The 18,876-nt window shown below is 39.2% G+C and overlaps 4 protein-coding genes and 1 pseudogene across 11 annotated transcripts; 1 reads left to right on the top strand and 4 right to left on the bottom strand.

The window, feature by feature from the left end:
• Nucleotides 1–135: 135 nt before the first annotated feature.
• On the bottom strand, nucleotides 136–1,752 carry LOC147943075 (ribosomal RNA small subunit methyltransferase-like). The gene is made up of 2 exons (XM_087455413.1): nucleotides 1,225–1,752; nucleotides 136–1,082 (listed from the first exon to the last, which is right to left on the bottom strand). Exons 1-2 carry the CDS (start codon nucleotides 1,540–1,542, stop codon nucleotides 330–332), a joined length of 1,071 nt encoding a protein of 356 aa, XP_087311539.1. The 5' UTR covers nucleotides 1,543–1,752; the 3' UTR covers nucleotides 136–329.
• A 96-nt stretch (nucleotides 1,753–1,848) lies between these two features.
• LOC104699498 (uncharacterized) lies at nucleotides 1,849–11,278 on the bottom strand. 6 transcript variants are annotated; one of them, XM_087455407.1, is made up of 25 exons: nucleotides 10,717–11,278; nucleotides 9,817–10,165; nucleotides 9,436–9,590; nucleotides 8,798–9,034; nucleotides 8,454–8,563; nucleotides 8,291–8,368; nucleotides 8,104–8,210; nucleotides 7,863–7,957; nucleotides 7,651–7,781; nucleotides 7,432–7,535; nucleotides 7,251–7,328; nucleotides 7,083–7,161; nucleotides 6,805–6,973; nucleotides 6,538–6,608; nucleotides 6,224–6,304; nucleotides 6,072–6,142; nucleotides 5,723–5,819; nucleotides 5,553–5,612; nucleotides 5,353–5,407; nucleotides 4,868–5,259; nucleotides 4,110–4,801; nucleotides 3,385–4,024; nucleotides 2,736–3,302; nucleotides 2,580–2,638; nucleotides 1,849–2,379 (listed from the first exon to the last, which is right to left on the bottom strand). In XM_087455407.1, the coding sequence occupies exons 2-25, from the start codon at nucleotides 10,152–10,154 to the stop codon at nucleotides 2,181–2,183; spliced, it is 4,665 nt and encodes a 1,554-aa protein (XP_087311533.1). In that variant the 5' UTR covers nucleotides 10,155–10,165; nucleotides 10,717–11,278; the 3' UTR covers nucleotides 1,849–2,180. The 6 variants fall into 6 exon arrangements, with proteins under 6 accessions (XP_087311533.1, XP_087311535.1, XP_087311537.1 ...); XM_087455409.1 differs by having other exon boundaries at nucleotides 8,798–9,022; nucleotides 10,717–11,118; XM_087455411.1 differs by having other exon boundaries at nucleotides 7,651–7,751; nucleotides 10,717–11,116.
• A 753-nt stretch (nucleotides 11,279–12,031) lies between these two features.
• On the bottom strand, nucleotides 12,032–12,645 carry LOC104699496 (calvin cycle protein CP12-1, chloroplastic). The gene has a single exon (XM_010414801.3). It carries the CDS (start codon nucleotides 12,579–12,581, stop codon nucleotides 12,207–12,209), a length of 375 nt encoding a protein of 124 aa, XP_010413103.2. The 5' UTR covers nucleotides 12,582–12,645; the 3' UTR covers nucleotides 12,032–12,206.
• Nucleotides 12,646–12,816: 171 nt separating this feature from the next.
• Nucleotides 12,817–17,330, top strand: LOC104793727 (putative glutamyl endopeptidase, chloroplastic). 2 transcript variants are annotated; one of them, XM_087455406.1, is made up of 11 exons: nucleotides 12,817–13,279; nucleotides 13,529–14,510; nucleotides 14,604–14,732; nucleotides 14,826–15,125; nucleotides 15,228–15,686; nucleotides 15,824–15,889; nucleotides 16,083–16,143; nucleotides 16,236–16,385; nucleotides 16,480–16,617; nucleotides 16,716–17,008; nucleotides 17,113–17,330. In XM_087455406.1, coding segments are annotated over exons 1-11 (2,883 nt in total). In that variant the 5' UTR covers nucleotides 12,817–12,975; the 3' UTR covers nucleotides 17,114–17,330. The 2 variants fall into 2 exon arrangements, with proteins under 2 accessions (XP_087311532.1, XP_087311531.1); XM_087455405.1 differs by lacking the exon at nucleotides 17,113–17,330 and having other exon boundaries at nucleotides 12,883–13,279; nucleotides 16,716–17,012.
• LOC104793728 (putative cytochrome c oxidase subunit 5C-1 pseudogene) lies at nucleotides 17,125–18,410 on the bottom strand (annotated as a pseudogene). The gene is made up of 2 exons (XR_015560138.1): nucleotides 18,294–18,410; nucleotides 17,125–17,740 (listed from the first exon to the last, which is right to left on the bottom strand). The product of XR_015560138.1 is annotated as a putative cytochrome c oxidase subunit 5C-1 pseudogene (transcript).
• Nucleotides 18,411–18,876: the final 466 nt, after the last annotated feature.

The raw sequence follows: 18,876 nt of genomic DNA, 5'->3' as shown, positions 1-18,876 counted from the left end.
AGTGTTTTCTTTTCTCTTTCTCATGCATATATAGAAATGTTGGACAATATATTTTATTATTAGTATGACAATGTTATACCAGTTTTCTTCTTCTTCTAGTTTATTCTGAAATAAGCTTCCGTTGCACCAAAAATATTTGAGAAGAATATACATTTAGCACTTGAGATCGAGACAAATGAAAAGCAAGCTCCATCGACAATTATGAGCAAAGTCAATTAACTCAAAAGACTTAAAAAAAAAATTGACTATCACATCCAAATGTTAAAAGATTCAATCAAAAACAAGGGGTACCTTTGATGAGAAAAATAAATAGTAAAGGAGCATAAAAACTATGTGAAGTGAATACCATACTTGTTGAACAAGGAAAGAAGATACAAAAACTCTTGTTGTGAAAGCTTGGAAGCTCTCTTCTCCTCGAAAGCACCTTCCTTCAACACATTTATAACTTTCTCCTTGAACTCAGATTTTTCACCTCCGTCTCCATCTACTTCTCCTCCATCATCCATGTCCATATCATCGTCATCCACTTCATTGTAGTCATCTTCGATTGCCATGCCCTGGTGGTCACCACCAAGATCAATGGAAGCAGCTTGGCCATTGTTATTGTTCTGCAAGGAAGCAAGTAAGGCCTGAAGAGTCTTGAAGTTCTTCTCGAGCATCAAAAGAACAGGCTTTTGCTTGAAAATCGAACCCAAAGTTTTGTTCTTTCTGATGAAACAGACTCGCAAGAAGCCATCCCACTCCTTCTTGTTAACCTGAGGGCCAGGCCTCCTTGGTTCGATACGGACAACGGAAGAATCAACCTTAGGGGGAGGTCGGAAATTGTTCTTGCCGACTTTGAGGAGGTGGGAGACTCTGGCGTAGAGCTGAGTGTTGACAGAAAGACGGCAGTAGAGATTGTCACCAGGCTGGGCAACGAGTCTCATGGCGAATTCCCTCTGGTACATGATCACAGCGCATCTGAAGCTTGTTGGATGGAAGAGAAGCTTGAAAGTGAGAGGTGATGATATCTGATAGGGTATGTTTGCCACACATATGTCAAACCGGGGTAGCTCTGTCTTCAGCACATCACCTTGAATTACCTAAAGACATTCACAGAGAACAGAGAGACGTTTACGTGTCTGTCTATATTATTGATATTCTCATCCTCCTAAACAAAATAATTTGGTATGATAGGATTCAGAAGAAAAAAAAAAACAAAAAAAAACAAAATCTCTCGGTTACCTTCAAGCGGTTAGAAAAGGGGGTTCCTTGAAAACGGCGCTGAAGCTCGAGAACCATGCGGGGATCGAGCTCGACGGCGATAACTTGTTTGCCAGCTTCTAGAAGCTTCTTGGTCAAGTTCCCAGTTCCGGGACCGATCTCGAGAATTACATCTGTACTCTTAATCCCAGCTTTCTGAACGATTGAATCCACAAGCAGAGGGTTCTTAAGGATATGCTGTCCTTTCGATTTCTGGAACGATATTCCTCCTTGGTAATGGTTCGACGGTGCTCGACTCGACGCCGTTGGCCTCTCCTTCCTCATCTTCCCTCCCGCCATTCTTGCTTCACCTTTTTTTTTTTTTTTTTTTCTCTCACGGCGGCACGATTTTATGATTAGGGTTTTTCACTAGGGTTTCAGCCGCGTTTTCATTTTATATAACCTCTTCTCTTTTTCATTTTTTTTTTCAGCTCATTTTTATGACTAAACAATAAAAATTAATTACTGTTTTCTTCTATTTCACACTGTATTTATTACTTGAAAATTTATACGGAAAAATATGTGTTAATTTATTTTTAAAAGGGAGGGAATCAAATTATGGTAGTTGCAGGTGAACTAATAATAAATAATCTTCTTGTAGTAGAATGAAGATCAAAATAAAAATTATGACTTATGATGTCATTCTTGTGACAAAAGAGTAAATTTCTGTTACAGACAGACATGTTGTTGTTGTTAGTCTTATGGGCACTAAATATACTAAACTATACATTAACCTGTGTCGGGTGACTACAAAACAAAACCGACTTCTTTTGTTTAGAGTGAATACTTCTATTTTTTTTTTTCTTCTTTTAACACTCTCTTCGCTAGTATAATTTATATAAAAAAAGATAAATAACACTGCCGCATCCTAGCGTGTTCACAAGAAACAGAAACAGCGAGGCCTAAAAGAAGCATACCAGTGTTGTTGCCTTCTCTCATCAGATCAGCTTTCTTAACGTTTTTGTCAATTTATCTCCCAATCGCTTTATCTTCGAAAGCATATGTGCATTCCTAGCAAAATAAGACTCCGCGTTTGAGAGCATTGCATCCATGTCGTGTTTAAACGATTCAATACTTCTGTAGTACTGATTCTCTAGTCTCTTGTGAATCAGCTCAGGGTATAAAGGAACCGGGAACCTGCGATTTAAATGCAGGAAGCAGATTTTATACACACAACACATGAATCCTAACGCCACGAAAGAAAATCCACACGTTTGAGATCATATAACAGACTCAACTACTATAGATGGATTTTCATTTTCTTAACTTTATGAGACTAGGGAGGTTTTGAAAGAATCAATTGCAGAGAGCCAATTGTTGTTGCAAAAGTATCGTACCTATTGCAGAAATCCATCTTTTGAGCAGCTTCGTTTAGCTTTTGGATCCCATAGCTGTCCTGAAGAATATTTATAAAGAACAGCAAATAACAGTTAAAGAGGCAAGCGAGGATAACTGGGAGATGAGAAATGAAAGTTTTGGGAGGGAAGACAAACCTGATGCTTGCTGATTGATTTCACTAGTCCAACAAATAATGAAAGCAGCTTATCTCTTTTCTTTTCTTCGATGGTGGAGTTTTCCCAGGGAAACTGGGGATTGTCAAACTCCCACGGGCTGTGAAGATCTCTCTCCCCAGTTTCATAGACAACTCTGTATCTATCCCAAGGACTATCTGGGAAGTCAGGGGATTTAACTTGTGAAGACTCAATCCTACCTTCCCACCACGCCCCGCCTTCACCGGATTCATTTCTCCACCACACACGGCACTCATCACCGATTTCCCACTTCCTTTGAATTGCAGCATCGTATCGAGTCTTCTCAACAACAAAATCAGGGAAATTAACGAGATCAGGAAGCGTCAGTTGAAACTCTTTGCGGGAGGCATGTGATGAAGAAAAATCCAGAACCCTGAGGGTCATTTTGCAGCAGCTTTCGCCAGAACCACGATATGTATCGTAATTGAGTTTCTCAACTCTGCAAATCTCTACCGCTCCTAGGTTTCGAGGAAGGAACCTTCGGTCACTGTCATTTAATTCGCTAGAGGCAATGAACTCTTGATGACCCTGAAACCGAAAGTAATTAACTCCAGATCGGGAAAATTAATACATCCAAATGAACAAAGAATTACCAGCCAAAAGGACCTACCTGCTTGAAGTAAACAACTTCATCTCCTAGCTGGGGTATATAACGGCAGCCTTCCTCGTGTTCAGACAACATTAACCATGGAATTCTTCGTGAGGCATTATTATTCAACTTAAATTCAGTATGGGGACTTTGTTTGACGGCGCTTGCAGATCTTGACCGGAACCCAGCTTTGATCGTAGAAGGCCATTCTTCAAATGATGCACCATCACACACGCTCGTGGAAGGTTTTTCTTGTTTCTTTATTTCATCTACAGATCCAGAGCCTAACCTTGTGCGTAGTGTGCTATTTCTTGTACTAGATTCACTTCTCATGGATCTTTTCCTACGTATCACATCAGCTGTAGGTTCTCCAAAATCAAATTCATGTGCAGACGAATCTCTAACTTTATCTATTACAGGTTCAGAATCCATAAAAGGATTCATGGAAGAGGGAGCTACGGATGCAAGTCCATCTCCACCATCTGCCAAATCATCTGCTACTTCAGCAGGCTCTAGTTTAAGAGGACTGCTGGGATGCCGAAGCTTTAATCTCAGTCGTCGAACTTTCTTTGGAAAAATCTCATCAGCTTCCATAGAAGCATCTATATCACAATTTCTCAACTGACCAGACAAGGGTTCAACTCTTGACAGATCTTCATCTCTGCAAGAGAACACGAGGAATTAGATATTGTGGAAATTTAATATGAACATAACTTTCTTGGTAATCATAATCAGATTTTCCATACCCATTTAAAGTTTGGGCTTCTTCAATGTTCTCAGACACCAGTAATTCGGTAGGTTCACAAACAGGAATTTCTTCCCTCCACTTGCACATATTATGGTCTTGATCTGAAGATTTTATCATCTGATTATCTGTCTTTTCTCTCTGTGGAGTATTCATAGATTGCGGAATATCCTGACACCATGAATCACCTTTTGCATCTACAGAACTTGAACCGGGCTCTCTTGAGTATATACCAATCACTCTGTGATTCTCCTCCAAAGATTTAGAAGATAATTGCTCCAAATCTGCCTGATTTATGACATCTCCCTTGCTTTCCACAGATTCTCTTGGCTTCTTAACACAGATCTTTACAATCAATTTTTTCTTCTGTTTGTCATTTGAAAGAGATTCCAGCATCTGAGATGGTTTTTCCAACTGTCGCGAAGTGGGTATGCTTCTATCAGATTCACTGTTGGATGAATCATTATAATCATCAACTTCATCCGAAGAGCTTCCAGAAATTTTAGAAAGCAAGGATCGAGCATTTTGAGCTGCTGCTCTTTGCGGTCGTGATGCCGTGACATCACAGTATTTTCTTTTTGAAGCCTTCACACCAATTTTTCGGTTCTTTGTTCTCTTAATCCCAGATTTTGAGCTATCATTCTCATCCAAAATCCTCTTATCACGTCTTCCCGATGAAGTAGTGACCTCGGCCTGAGAAAATAGGAGTTAGTTAATAGATACCGACAAACAAAATCGCAATGAGTTTAGAAAACATACTCTAGGATGTTTTCTTCTTCTTGTCCGATGATAGCTATTTTCGTGAATATTTTCAACGTTGCTGTCCTCGGAACTGCAATCAAGTTCATTTGACGAGTTAGAACATGGGCTTGCCCTAGCTCCATCAGAGGAAACTTCAGCATTATACTCCGAATCATTGTCGTCACTCAGAACTTCGTGTTCTGGTTCCCAGTACATAGCATCTATAAACTCTGGCAATGGCTCGATCAATCTATCCAGGTCAGCCAAAGGAGGCATAATATAATCTTGACCTAAACTAAAATCAGGGCCAACAGAAAACTTTATCGAGGAAGGACGCCATTCAACTCCTAGCGCACCAAGTCTGCGTTGCTGAAACATTGTCTGGTCAGGTTCTGGATACGGAATCATACCTGCAAAATAATAATAATACACCAGGAATAAGTTTCATGAATAACCAACATCTTGCATAACTGAAGTAAAAAGATAAGCTTTTAGAAACAAACTTGAATCACAAAGAAGATCCTGAAGGTTCCTCCGATGGGGAAGAAGCTGCGTCTCCTGAACCATGAAAATTATAAAGCTTTATATTTCAACAATTCAGCAAGTGCAACGATATAAAGTGTGCACAGTTCGGTGAGGTCTTTTAAAAAGAACGCAGCATAAATTTGAAAGAAAACAAAAGAAACAAGCATTTGAAACAAACCTGATCAAGAACATGTCCATTGGTATCTCGAATAAGAGGACGATAATCACCAAGGAAGAACTAAACAAAACAAAGCAAGAGAAAGGATCAGAAAGCAACAGAGAATCACTAGAAACTATAGCCATTTATTAGAAATCGATCATGCATCTGAAATGTAAAATCGGCCTTACCTGATCGTATTTTGCATTCTTTTGAGACTCTCCTTGTCCTGTGTTTAGGAAATATATCTGGCCAACGTCATCTGAAAGCACAATTGATGTCCCATCTCTACACAGTGCCAAGGAAAAGATATCATAACTAATGATTCCATATCTTTCATGTGACTAAATAAATGCTTCAGAAGCAGATGTCGTTACTGAAAGAAATATGAATATTGTATATCCAACTGGATATGCAAAATATGGCTGTATCCTCTAGTTTCAGACTCAATAATCATGTGCATGCTTTACTGAAGTCATTTGCGAAAACAAAACAGAGAATATATAAGATCTTGTCCTGGATATATCATTGGTTACTTACTGTGAAAATTTTCCATCAACCAACTTAAATCTCCCGATTTCATATACTTTGATTGGTATACCCTCCCATATCTAGAAAGAAAAATCTAAGGAGGTAAGTGATGCTATTGATAAGATCAAGGATTATTCCTATTAGAAAAAAATGAAACTCACATCCCAGATAATTGTTTTCCCATCGTAGCCAGCGCTCATAGCAATACGAGGATTGAAAGGATGGACATCCAAGACATAGGACTACAAACAGGAAATGAGTGATCATTTATATCAATATTAGTATCTCCCATATCAAGTCGGGGATGAACAACAAAACTTGAAGATAAATGCAATATGGAAGATATGGGACATTCAGGAATCGAAATCAGATAAGAACTACAATGAACTATAAAGGACACAACATGTAATAAAAAAAAAAACAACATACATCTGGCCCCAACTATAATCTCAAGATAAAGAGTAGAAATTGTTACCGATTCACTGTGACCAGTTAAACAATGCACTAAGCTACCATCAGCAGCATTCCAAACACATATCCTGCAATCTGAATAAACACTGATGGATTAAGGGAAACAGAAGATAGTAGCACTTTCATGTAATATCAACAGGTTGCCAAAAACACTTTTTTCAGGGTTTATGTATTTTTACTATCCACGATTGGAACACAGTCAGACTGAGAGAAATCCATCAAAATTGATAATCTATGCATCAGAAGATATTCTCTGATGATATTTATTTACCCATGATAGCGGCAAGTACGAAGCGATTATCCAAGCTCCATATAATCATATTTACACCCCGTGGTGTTGGAAGAAACCTTTGACGTGGGCCTCCTCGAGGAGGTTGTGGAGGAAGTGGAGGAGGTGGCACCTTCAGATGATATCCTTTCATCCAGCGTCCAGATTTCCCCTGAAAATATAATATCGAGGAAGTTGAGGAACCAATGATAGAATCGGAAATTTGCTGTCACTAACTTGCAAAGTACCATTGCATTCTGCGGTTGATTGACGGAACTTACATGGAATTTACGTGATCTTGGAGTCCATATAATTGCACTACCATCGCGAGAGCAGGTTACTATGTTGTCATGACAAAACCTAGTGATCAGAAGTATTAAATCTTAACTAAGAATAAAAGGAAGATAGAGGAATGAAAATAAGTCCAACACTTAAAACGTGAAACAAACCAGGAGTTCTTAAACTTTGGGTAACAATCTTCCTTCAGAGTATCAGCTGTTGAAGATTTTGGAGCCACAGCACAACCACTATAAAAAAAAAAAATAGAAACACCCTTTTAAATTTCTAATTATGTTCTCCAACCAACAAAATGCACAATCTAAGAGAGGCACCATGTTCACTGGAAAATACCTAAACTGCACATAGTTGACATCATTCTCATGGCCACGTAGAACATCCAGCTCATGAGTCGGCTGTTCAGCATCATCCAAGTTAGGTTTTGAGGCACTCCAAACCTGCAAGATAATGGAAATACTAACAAATTAGACGAACAAGCAAACCAAAACCAACATTACCTGCAGTTTCTGCATTACGAAGGAGGATAACTAAATTTGAAAGTTTAACACAGACCCTTGCATTGCTGTCAGAGCTACCCGTGACGAAAATGGTCCCATTAGCATTGTACGCACAACATAATATTTGATGACTCTGAGATGCATTGCTCGTGGACGCTGTGTTGGAAGGTGTAAAAGTGTTTTTGCCTAAGAAAAACTTCCAATGAGCTCTATAACCGAAAAGATTTTTAACATTGAATAAAAAAATGATGATGTACCACTTCTTACCAGTGCTAGCATCTGATGGACTTGGAACATAGATTCGTGGGAGCCATTGAGAATACCTAGCATCCCAGATACGACAGGTTCCATCATCTGATGACCTACATAGATAACAACAAACCACAAATAACTAACTGATTACAAGTCCAGGAAGCAGTATTGAAACATCCAAACTAAAGATCCAGGAGTGGTCTTGAACAAAGCGAAACGAACTGGTTAAAATAGGAACATATTAAACAGAACTCACGATAAAAGTTGGTAAACAGTCGCCTGTCTGGGACTGAATGCAATTGCAGTAACAGCTCCAGTGTGGCCCCGCAATACAGAAATTGGCATTCCATCAGGCAACCGCCACTGTCATAAGAATCAATACTCTCTAACTGATAAATAAATTAAAACAAGTAATACAGTAAAGACTAGAAGTGTATTCTTACCACTCGGATCACAAAATCGTTTGAAGCTGACGCCACCAATGCATTGTTTGAACTAACGGCCAAGTCTGTAATGTCACCCTACATATAACATGCATAGGCGAGACTAATTTTAGTAGAACAGTCCACAACCTATTTCTTACAAATATCGAAAACAATAGCTCACTTCATGCCCGCGGCAGCTAGCCAAGCAAAGCGCAGTTTCCATTGACCAAATTTTGACAAGCCGGTCATCAGAACCAGTGATAACATATCTACCAGAACGATCAAATATAGCTGTGCAACAAAAGTATAGATAGTCATACTGTTACTTTTGTACATAACAAAAACATTTTGTCACAATAAATGGTGCTCCTATGATGGACATATTGCATTACAACTTCCAGATATTCTAATCAGAAGATATAAACAGACTAATATAAATTCCAAGGTCGCAAATGCAACATAACAAGGTATATAATTCCAACAAACCAGAGATTAAACAGAAAGGATGTATTGTGAAGGTCATACCGCAGTAGACAGCATTACGATGTCCTCTGAGCTTCTTTATATTTTGCATCTTTTGAACCATTGTTGATGGTTTTGCAATAGCATGGCATGCTGAAAGAATGGACGGAGCACGGTGGTGTTTTCTGAAACCTCCTCCTATTTCCCTGAGACTTAGTCCACGCACTTGATCGGCATGCATATGCGGCCAGCGTAAGTATGACGCAACATGCCTAGCTTTCTGAGACTCTATATTTTTATCTTCACATAGGGGAAAAAAAAATTAACAATTAAGTAACAAGGACCTAGGGTAAGAATTGGAGAGGTTAAAGAGATTTTCAAAGTAAAAGCATACGTGGACTTTTCTCTTATATGAGGCTACTCACCAGAATTCCAAAAACAAGTCATGATACCAAGTAAAGATAACCAAAACCACAAAAATAAATTCTAAAATGCACAGCCCTAAAGCCACTATCAGGTTCATGTATGTGATTTTTTTCAAGTCCCAGATCCAAATACATAAAGAAAAAGAAAAAAATATCCTGATTTCCAAACATCATTTCGTCCAAGTACCATGTCTTTTTAAAGCAGAATAAAAACAAAAACCATGAAGCTTTGAAATTCATGCACAACAAAGTAGATGAATAGGAATTACTACGTACGATCCACAAGTGAAAAGGTGCCAGATCCCAATAGTGTTGGAACGTCAGCAGCATTGGGAGCATTTCCTTCAACTCTCATGTGTGAAGGTAAATGCGGGTTTAAAATAAGTTGTTTGAGAAGCTTCACCAAGTGATCCTTTTCGATATGAGGATACCTGTCAGTAACAGGAAAAAAATGATGACAGAAGCCATGAAAGGGAAAAATACTTGGGCACAGCTACGGACATGGGAAACCTCGAATAAAGTATGACATATCATAATTAAAAGCGCACTTGTTGAGAGAAAAGTAACAGAACATTTCAATAAGATATGGCAAGGCTTCCATAGTAACTCAAAGAATAAAAGAGTGGAGAAAGCAAAAAAAAAGAAAGAAAACTGTACCTCTCAATCAAATTATCATAGCTCAACGGAAGGGAGATGCCATCATCATCAGGACGCCCAGTACAAGTGCCACTTCTTGACCACCAGGAATGATATCTACGGGGTAAAAGCCCTTTTTCCAGAATTTCGTCTCTCAAGTGCCCAAAGGTGCGTTCGCAGGGGCCAGTAGAAAGAAAATGTAAAATCAGGAAATAGACTTCTCTAAGGTCCATATCTACATCAGTTAGCGAAGAATGGCAAACAAGTCTCTCATGTGGCTCAAGAGATGCATTTCCTGGAACCACGTTTGCCAAATTCGAAGCTTCCATAAAAGGAATAGATTTGGGTATCCACTCCATTATAACGCCGCCTGTGGAAGAGAAGCACTAGTCAAAACTAAATGCCATTGCCAAAGTGAAAGATAGCAACGAGTACAGTAACACCACAGATGACATTTTCAAGCATTTAATAAAACCAAGACAAGAGATATTCGCTGCATAGGAAATAGAATTGCCCACTAACCTAATAAACTAACTAGGGGTGTCTTTTTAAAAATTGGAACCTGAGGTAACTTAATCTGTTCTTTCCTACACAGGGGAGGATCATTTGTGTCAATGTATTGAAATCAAAAATCTGAAAGAAGAGTTTCCCCTAACGAAAGAGACTGAAAGAAGAATAGAAATCCACAAAAACAAAAAAATCACAAAGGAATTGGATCGTAAACCACTGAGACACAATCTTAAAAGCGATTGCAACGAGTTATTCCCGAATCAAACAAAAGAAGCCCTAAGATCCAATTACATAGAAAAGCACCCACCACCATACATTAAAAAAAAAAAAAAAAAAAAACACACACAAAATCAACTAAAAATTTCGCAGCTAGGTAGAAGAAGAAGGGAGAAACGCAAGTAAAGAGCTAACCTCGAAACAAGCTAGGGTTAAGTTAGGTCAAGAAACATAAAGCTGCTACGCTACTCAGCAGCAGTTGATTGGTGGGGTGGGGATAGAGAGAGAGAAAAGGAATCCTGGATTCGTCGTTTCAACGATTCGAATGAGGAGGTGAAAGGACGAAACCCAGAGAGACGAAGCAGCGAATTCGAATGATTTCTGAGGTGACGAAGAAAAGGAGAGACGAAGAGTAACAAATAAACGTTACATTCTGCGAATCGAGAGCGTCTCTGTCCTGGTTACGACGACATCGCCAGGTCGAGCGACCAAGGATGAACGAAACAACAACAACAACAACAACAACAACAACAAAAAAAGACCAGTGACGCTTTTTTTTTTTTTTTTTTAAATAATATTTCTTTCTTTATTTACCGCTGTAAGATTTTTCTGGGGAAGCTGGAAAATACAAATTTGAGAATAGAGAAAAAACAATAAGAAGAGTTTTTTAATAAAAGGAAACTCGGGTTCGTATGTACAAAAGACAGATACACCACTTACTTGTTTGTGGCATCTTCTTATGCCGCCTAAGTATTGTAGGGGTATCAATGACTTTTCTCTTTTAAATGGCGGCCTGGCCGACAAAATAATAATAGATCCGGTTTCATTTTTCTTGTTTTCGCATATATAACCTTTTTAACTTTTTTATCTTCAGATTTTAACTGGGTGAATGATACTGATACGGTGGTTCTGACGCATTTCTTGTTAATATCTACTTTTCTTACCGCCAAAAATGTATAGAAGTGAACGAGTTCAAAATTGCAAATACTAACACGAAAGAGCATGAAGCAAGCACTCATGTTATTTACCATTTGAAAAAAAAAAAAAAAAAAATAGCTTTTTAAGAATAGCAACACTAGCTTCTAGATTCTCCTTACAAAGATTCTCCAAGATCTTCCAGCAAACAACGTTTTCGGTCAGAGACCAGACAGCTTCGGATCTTCGGATCTTGGGTATTGAAGGGTCCACCAATTGTTCCTCCCGATTTGATATTAAGAATATGAATATGGGATGTATAACAATCCTCGAGCAAAACACGATTCGATATTTTCTGAACTCAGTTTCAATCACAAAAATCCAACACTCGATCCATTATCATTATTATCGGAGAGGAGATGCTTGACAACTTAGCTTATAAACAGACTCCCAAATCCGAACTTGAGCGAGCCCAAAAATCATCAGATTCATCAAAATTCTAGTTGAGATTTTTCATCAACTCCACAACAACAAACACTATAAGGGCAATTGAACCAAAAAAAAAAACGTAGAGAAATATACTCCTTGTATGGTATGTATTGTAATTGTACTATCCATATTCTGATATTTCATTATCACATTACAATCATCAACCAAACCAAAAACAAAACAAGGGACAACAACAACAACAAGAACAATAACAAAAAACATCGAGATCTGACCATATACCTAAACTTTCAGATATCGATCGGAGCATTAAAAGATTATATTTAATTATCATAAGTACGGCACTCATCAGTCTCAGGATTGTCAGTGCAGTACTCTTCCAAAGGATCGGAGCCACCAGCTTTCTTCTTGTCCCTAGCATGACTCGCCGCCGCACTCAGCTCCTCCACCTCGTCCCACGCCGCCACACACTCTCCGCTCACCGGATCATCAGCGCATGTCTCCTTGGCTTCTTGTATACTCTTCTCCACCTTGTCCGATATCCCTCCTTCCGATGTCGCCTTAACCACAACCAGCCTGTTCATCGAACCCAACTTCCACGGGTAATTCAACCGGACCGGAGCTGATACACGAACCGTCGGTACAACGACCACTCGTGGAGTCGCCACGCTGAGACCAGATGCAGCTATGGTAGTCATCGTTGGATGGAGTAGAGTTTTTTTTTTTTTCAATGTAAAGAGTAGATGAATGAAAGATAAATATACAATAGTCTCTCTTTATCGGTTCACGTTACTTAACAAAACTCTGTGATCACAATCATCTTATCTTCTAAGAACCATTCATTTTCTGCCACGTGTCTTCAGAATTTTAGTTTCCCCGGACCGCTGACTTATAATGGGCCATATAGTAGAAAAGAAGCACTAGTTGGGCCTTGGCCCACATAAAGAACCGATGTTTTCATGGTTGATAATAATAAAAACAAGTCGTCGTTGATAAGAGGACGTTCGTTATTCGTATTGTTGAGTGAACCGTCGAATGAGGGAATATCATCGCACTTTAAAAAAGTAATTAAAAAAAATAATTAAATTAATTATGATGCGCTTTCACAAAGCTTGTCATCGTTTCTCTCTTTCTCCTCTCTGCCATTTATCTCCGCCGTCTCCGTCGCCGTCTGCTTCTCTCCTTCTACCTCCCAAGCTTTCCGGATTCTCGACTCTGCGTGCGCGCCGTTGCGTGAAAGCTCACCGATTCTCCCGAAACCCGTTCACCATTTCCATGTCTTCACGTTCTGCTTCTACTAGGCTTCGTTGTCTCGCATCTGTCTGTGCTGAAGACGGTGGTGGTGGCAGCTCTAATGGCTCCGTTTCAGTCTCTGCTACGGCAACTGAAGATGATGGTAACTTTTCCTTTTTCTTAGCCGATTCTATCGATTTTACTACCTAGGACTCGGATTTTGGAATTGTAACCTGGATTTGAATACTTTTGTGTGTACCGTTAGTGTTGTTGCTCGTCACTGAAATCGAAATCGAATCTCCAGAGAAATCGCGTTTGATTGCTTGTTTTGTCCAACTATAGTCTTTAGTCAAGAAGAGTTTACTCAAGCGTTTTTTTGTTTGTTTTGTGTGTTTTGAACTACTGTATGTAGAATTGGCTTTAGGCACTGGGTATCGTCTTCCTCCGCCTGAGATCAGAGATATTGTAGATGCCCCACCAGTCCCGGCACTATCATTTTCACCACAAAGGGATAAGATATTGTTTCTCAAGCGGAGAGCATTGCCCCCGCTGGCAGATCTAGCTAGACCAGAGGAGAAGCTTGCAGGTGTTCGAATCGATGGATACTGCAACACCAGAAGCAGAATGTCATTCTACACTGGTTTAGGAATCCATCAGTTATTGCCTGATGGTACGTTGAGTCCAGAGAAAGAGATCACTGGCATTCCAGATGGCGGTAAGATTAACTTTGTCACATGGTCTAATGACGGTAAGCATCTGGCTTTCAGCATCCGGGTCGATGAGCACGGAAACAGTAGTAAGCCAGTTGTATGGGTAGCTGACATTGAGACTGGAGTTGCTAGGCCATTGTTTAATTCGCAAGATATTCATCTCAATGCGATTTTTGAGAGTTTTGTTTGGATTGATAATTCCACTTTGTTGGTGAGCACAATCCCTTCTTCTCGTGGTGACCCACCAAAGAAACCTTTGGTTCCATCTGGTCCCAAAACTCTGTCAAACGAGAAGAAGAATGTTGTCCAAGTTAGAACATTCCAAGATTTGCTTAAGGATGAGTATGACGCTGATTTATTCGACTACTATGCCACATCACAACTGGTATTGACTTCTCTGGATGGTACAGTGAAGGAAGTAGGGGAACCTGCAGTGTATACATCGTTAGACCCTTCCACAGACCATAAGTACTTGTTAGTATCATCACTTCATAGGCCATATTCCTTCATTGTACCTTGTGGTAGATTTCCAAAGAAGGTGGAAGTCTGGACATCTGATGGTAGATTTGTAAGACAGCTATGTGACTTGCCCCTAGCTGAAGATATCCCCATTGCCTCCAATAGTGTGCGGAAAGGAATGCGTTCAATAAACTGGCGAGCAGACAAGCCTTCAACCCTCTACTGGTAAATATTTAAGATTCAAAGTGATTCACATGTAGAACACGTTTCAAAATGGGATCTGAAATTGACTACTTTACAACTCTCTGAGATATGTAGGGCAGAAACACAAGATGGAGGTGATGCCAAAGTGGAAGTTTCACCGCGTGATATAGTTTATATGCAGTCTGCGGAACCACTGGCAGGAGAAGAACCAGAAGTGTTACACAAGCTCGATCTTCGTTATGGGTAAACTGACTATTAACGCCATCTTATCAATAAACTGACTAACTTCATCAAAGCATTCTATGTCCTAACATGTATCCGATTTCAATTCTACAGAGGGATTTCCTGGTGCGATGATACATTAGCTCTGGTTTATGAATCATGGTATAAAACACGACGGACAAGGACATGGGTTATCTCTCCGGGATCTAGCGATGTCAGTCCACGCATCTTGTTTGATAGATCATCGGAAGATGTGTATTCAGACCCTGGCTCAACCATGCTGAGGAGAACTGCTGCTGGAACATATGTAATAGCAAAGATAAAGAAGGAAAATGATGAAGGCACTTATGTCTTACTGAACGGAAGTGGGGCTACACCACAAGGAAATGTACCCTTCCTTGACTTGTTTGACATGTAAGCCCTAGCAGACAAATGACTTCTTATTTCTTGCTTCTCGTGTTTTTATTGCCTTCATGCAGTAATAAACTGGGAATGTTCTGTACAATATCTATCTAGAAATACAGGCAACAAAGAACGAATCTGGGAGAGTGACAAGGAAAAGTATTTCGAGACAGTTGTTGCCTTGATGTCTGACCAGAAAGAAGGGGACTTAAGAATGGAGGAGCTGAAAGTCCTGACATCAAAGGAGTCTAAAACTGAAAACACCCAATATTCTCTCCAACTTTGGCCTGATAGGAAAGTGCAACAGATTACAAACTTTCCTCATCCGTATCCGCAGTTGGCGTCATTACAGAAAGAGATGATCAGGTACCAACGAAAAGACGGAGTTCAACTTACTGCAACACTATACCTACCACCAGGCTATGATCCATCAAAAGACGGTCCTCTTCCTTGTCTGTTTTGGTCTTATCCTGGTGAATTTAAGAGCAAAGATGCTGCTAGTCAAGTCCGTGGCTCTCCAAATGAATTTGCAGGCATTGGTTCAACTTCGGCCCTTCTTTGGCTTGCTAGAAGGTATCAAACATTTTCCAATTCTATGCTTGGTTAGCAATGATACTGTTTCTTGTTGTTTCATTGTCCTGGAGTCTATATCATCGAGCTTGATGATCGAGTGTTACCTGATACCATCTGGATTCTTATGCACTGTGCAGGTTTGCTATATTATCTGGACCTACCATACCTATAATTGGTGAAGGTGATGAAGAGGCTAATGACAGGTACGGTGATATCTACTTTCAAAAAGCTGGTAGCTAAAACATGGCAACCTGTGTCATTTTCATGGTAAAGGTTTGCTGTCAACATAAAAACTAATTAAATGGGAACCAGTGACACCAAACCACTCAAGTTTTAGATGTGAGATGTGCTTGAGATTGACTGTTTCTAATGTGAACTACTAAACAACATTCTCAGCTACGTAGAGCAATTGGTTGCAAGTGCCGAGGCTGCTGTAGAGGAAGTCGTCAGGCGTGGAGTAAGCATTGCTTGATCTTAATTCCATCTTCTCGCTACTCTATAAAACCACAACAGTTTTGAAACTTACTGTTTTGTCCTTCTTTTTCCAAGGTGGCTCATCCAAGCAAAATTGCTGTTGGGGGACACTCCTATGGAGCGTTTATGACAGCAAATCTTCTTGCTCATGCTCCTCATCTTTTCTCCTGCGGAATAGCTCGATCTGGCGCTTACAACAGAACACTCACGCCCTTTGGTTTCCAGGTGACATGGCCAATTGTCTTCGTCTCATTGTCTGCATTGGGATAATTATTGACTTATCTGTGGTTAACCTTTAACTATGCCTGTAAATTTTCAGAACGAGGACCGAACTCTGTGGGAAGCTACTAATGTCTATGTAGAGATGAGCCCATTCATGTCTGCTAATAAAATCAAGAAGCCAATCTTGCTCATTCATGGCGAAGAAGACAATAACCCAGGAACTCTAACAATGCAGGTTATGAGTTGAATAGAAATCACCCGAAAATATTAGATTCCAACCCACACCAATTTTCTCTCTCTAACTAGTTTCCTTTCTCATACATTGTGTAACAGTCAGACCGATTCTTCAATGCACTAAAAGGTCACGGTGCTCTTTGCCGTCTTGTTGTTCTTCCTCACGAGAGCCACGGGTACTCAGCACGGGAAAGCATTATGCACGTACTCTGGGAAACCGACCGTTGGCTTCAAAAATACTGCGTTCCAAACACAGCAGATGCGGATACAAGTCCTGACCAGTCGAAAGAAGGCTCGGATACTGCAGACAAAGTAGCGGCAGGCACAGGTGGTGGTAATCCCGAGTTTGGTGAGCACGAAGATCACTACAAGCTCAGGAGATCACTTCTCTGGTAAACTGTCTCACCAATCCCGAAAGAAAAACAAACTGCAAGATTTTCTCACATTCGATTAAGCTGATTCAGGTTTTTCGAATTGTTGGTTATGATTTTTACAGAGTTCCAAAGGTGCTTTTATTTGGCTACATACAGCATTCGGATGCACTTGCAGAAGCAGAGAACAACAAAGAAATTGGCAGAAGCAACACAAACTATTTTTTTCAGAGAACATTGTCATTCAAAATAATAATATGAAAAAAGAAGTTTTTGATACATGTATACACTCTCTGTCAAGTGCAATACTTCCATCTAATAAGTTTCAACAATATTATTCACCTTTTGTAATAATCTCAAACAGCAAAACAAAACAAGAGAAGAGATTACGTCTGAGTCAACATCACATTTGAATTTGTTTATAACTGACTTTTCCCAGATTTATTTCTTAAGAAACCCAAACAAAAAAAATCCAAAAAAACAGAAATCAAAATCATCAGGAACCAGTTAAGGAGCGTGGCTGTATTACTACTCTTGGGCAGCAATGACACTGATCTCACCTCTCTCAAGCAAGTCATAGAAAGCTCTGGTTTTCCTCTGTTCGTTCCAATGGTGCATCTTCCAGAGACCACCAGCAGCTAAACCGAGTGCCATACCGATAATTAACTCCTTGACAACACTAGGACCCTTCAATGTCGCATGCGCAACCTTGTGTCCTGCCATTCTCTTCTTTCTTTCTTTCTTTCTCTCAACCTACCAAAACGTTACAGCATAACAGCCAAGCTCAAAACATGCATGAATCACAGTAGTAATGTAACTTTCACTAAACAAAAGTTAGAAATGTAATTTAACTAGCAATTCATATGAGACTAACAATTTGGTTCTTTCTTTAATCAAAACCGTTTATTTTTCTCAATGGACATATAATAAACCTATGCATTAGATATGAGCTACATGTATAGAGATGATACATATTAAACCAACTGTCAAAGGGGCAGTTGGTGATTTGTTTGATCGGGAGAGATGAAAAGCTTGGATTCAATGTCAATGAAAAAAATTAGCATTCTCCTCCAGCCTAATCGATCAAATATATTCTCAGGAACTACTAAATATGATAAACTTTTTTAAAAAGGAATCTGGATTCCGATCACTTATTAGATCGTCGCAATAAAGAAGAGGAATCAATTTGAAATCAGAAAATCACTCATCATTATTCGATGAGAAGACGAATCTAGAATACAAACCAAAAATATTAAAAAAAAAAAGGTAACAGAGGGAGAGAGATTAATTAATTTTAAGGATTTACCAAGTCGGAGTGTGGGAGGTAGACGAACGACGACCGTAACGAACGAATGAAGCGGAGGATTCTCAGGTGCTGAGAGGAGGAAAACACACTTATTGATAAACTCAGTTTGAAGGATCCTGATCCAGCTTATTAATTGGGCTAACATCTGATCACGGCCCATTAATTTTTTCTTTTCTTTTTTTTTTTTTTTTTTTAAATAAGAGTTTTCTTTTTCCATTTCCCAACTTGTCATCTTTTGCATCATATATTCAAAAGTTCAAAACACCTAAATGCAGATGATAAAAGAAAGCAAATAATTCTTCCTTTTTATTATTATAATAATATAAGTTACGATATTTATCCTAAGTATTGATTTACTACTACTAATCTATGAATTCTCTAATATTTACATGTATTAATTTCAAGGAAGATTTAAAAAGAGTTAAAAAAAAAAGGAATTATGATAATACTACAGTCTACGCTATATAGAAATTAGAAAACGTGTATTTTTCTTGTTGGAGGAATGGAAAAATATCAAGGTCGAGCTACAATTGAGGAAGTAGAATGTACAACTCTAATCTAGACTATTCAATCAACCTGGACG

This window comes from Camelina sativa, chromosome 6 (genome assembly GCF_030686135.1).
Source record: "Camelina sativa cultivar CO46 ecotype springtype chromosome 6, ASM3068613v1".
NCBI lineage: Eukaryota > Viridiplantae > Streptophyta > Magnoliopsida > Brassicales > Brassicaceae > Camelina > Camelina sativa.
This window is presented reverse-complemented; position numbering and strand designations above follow the sequence as displayed.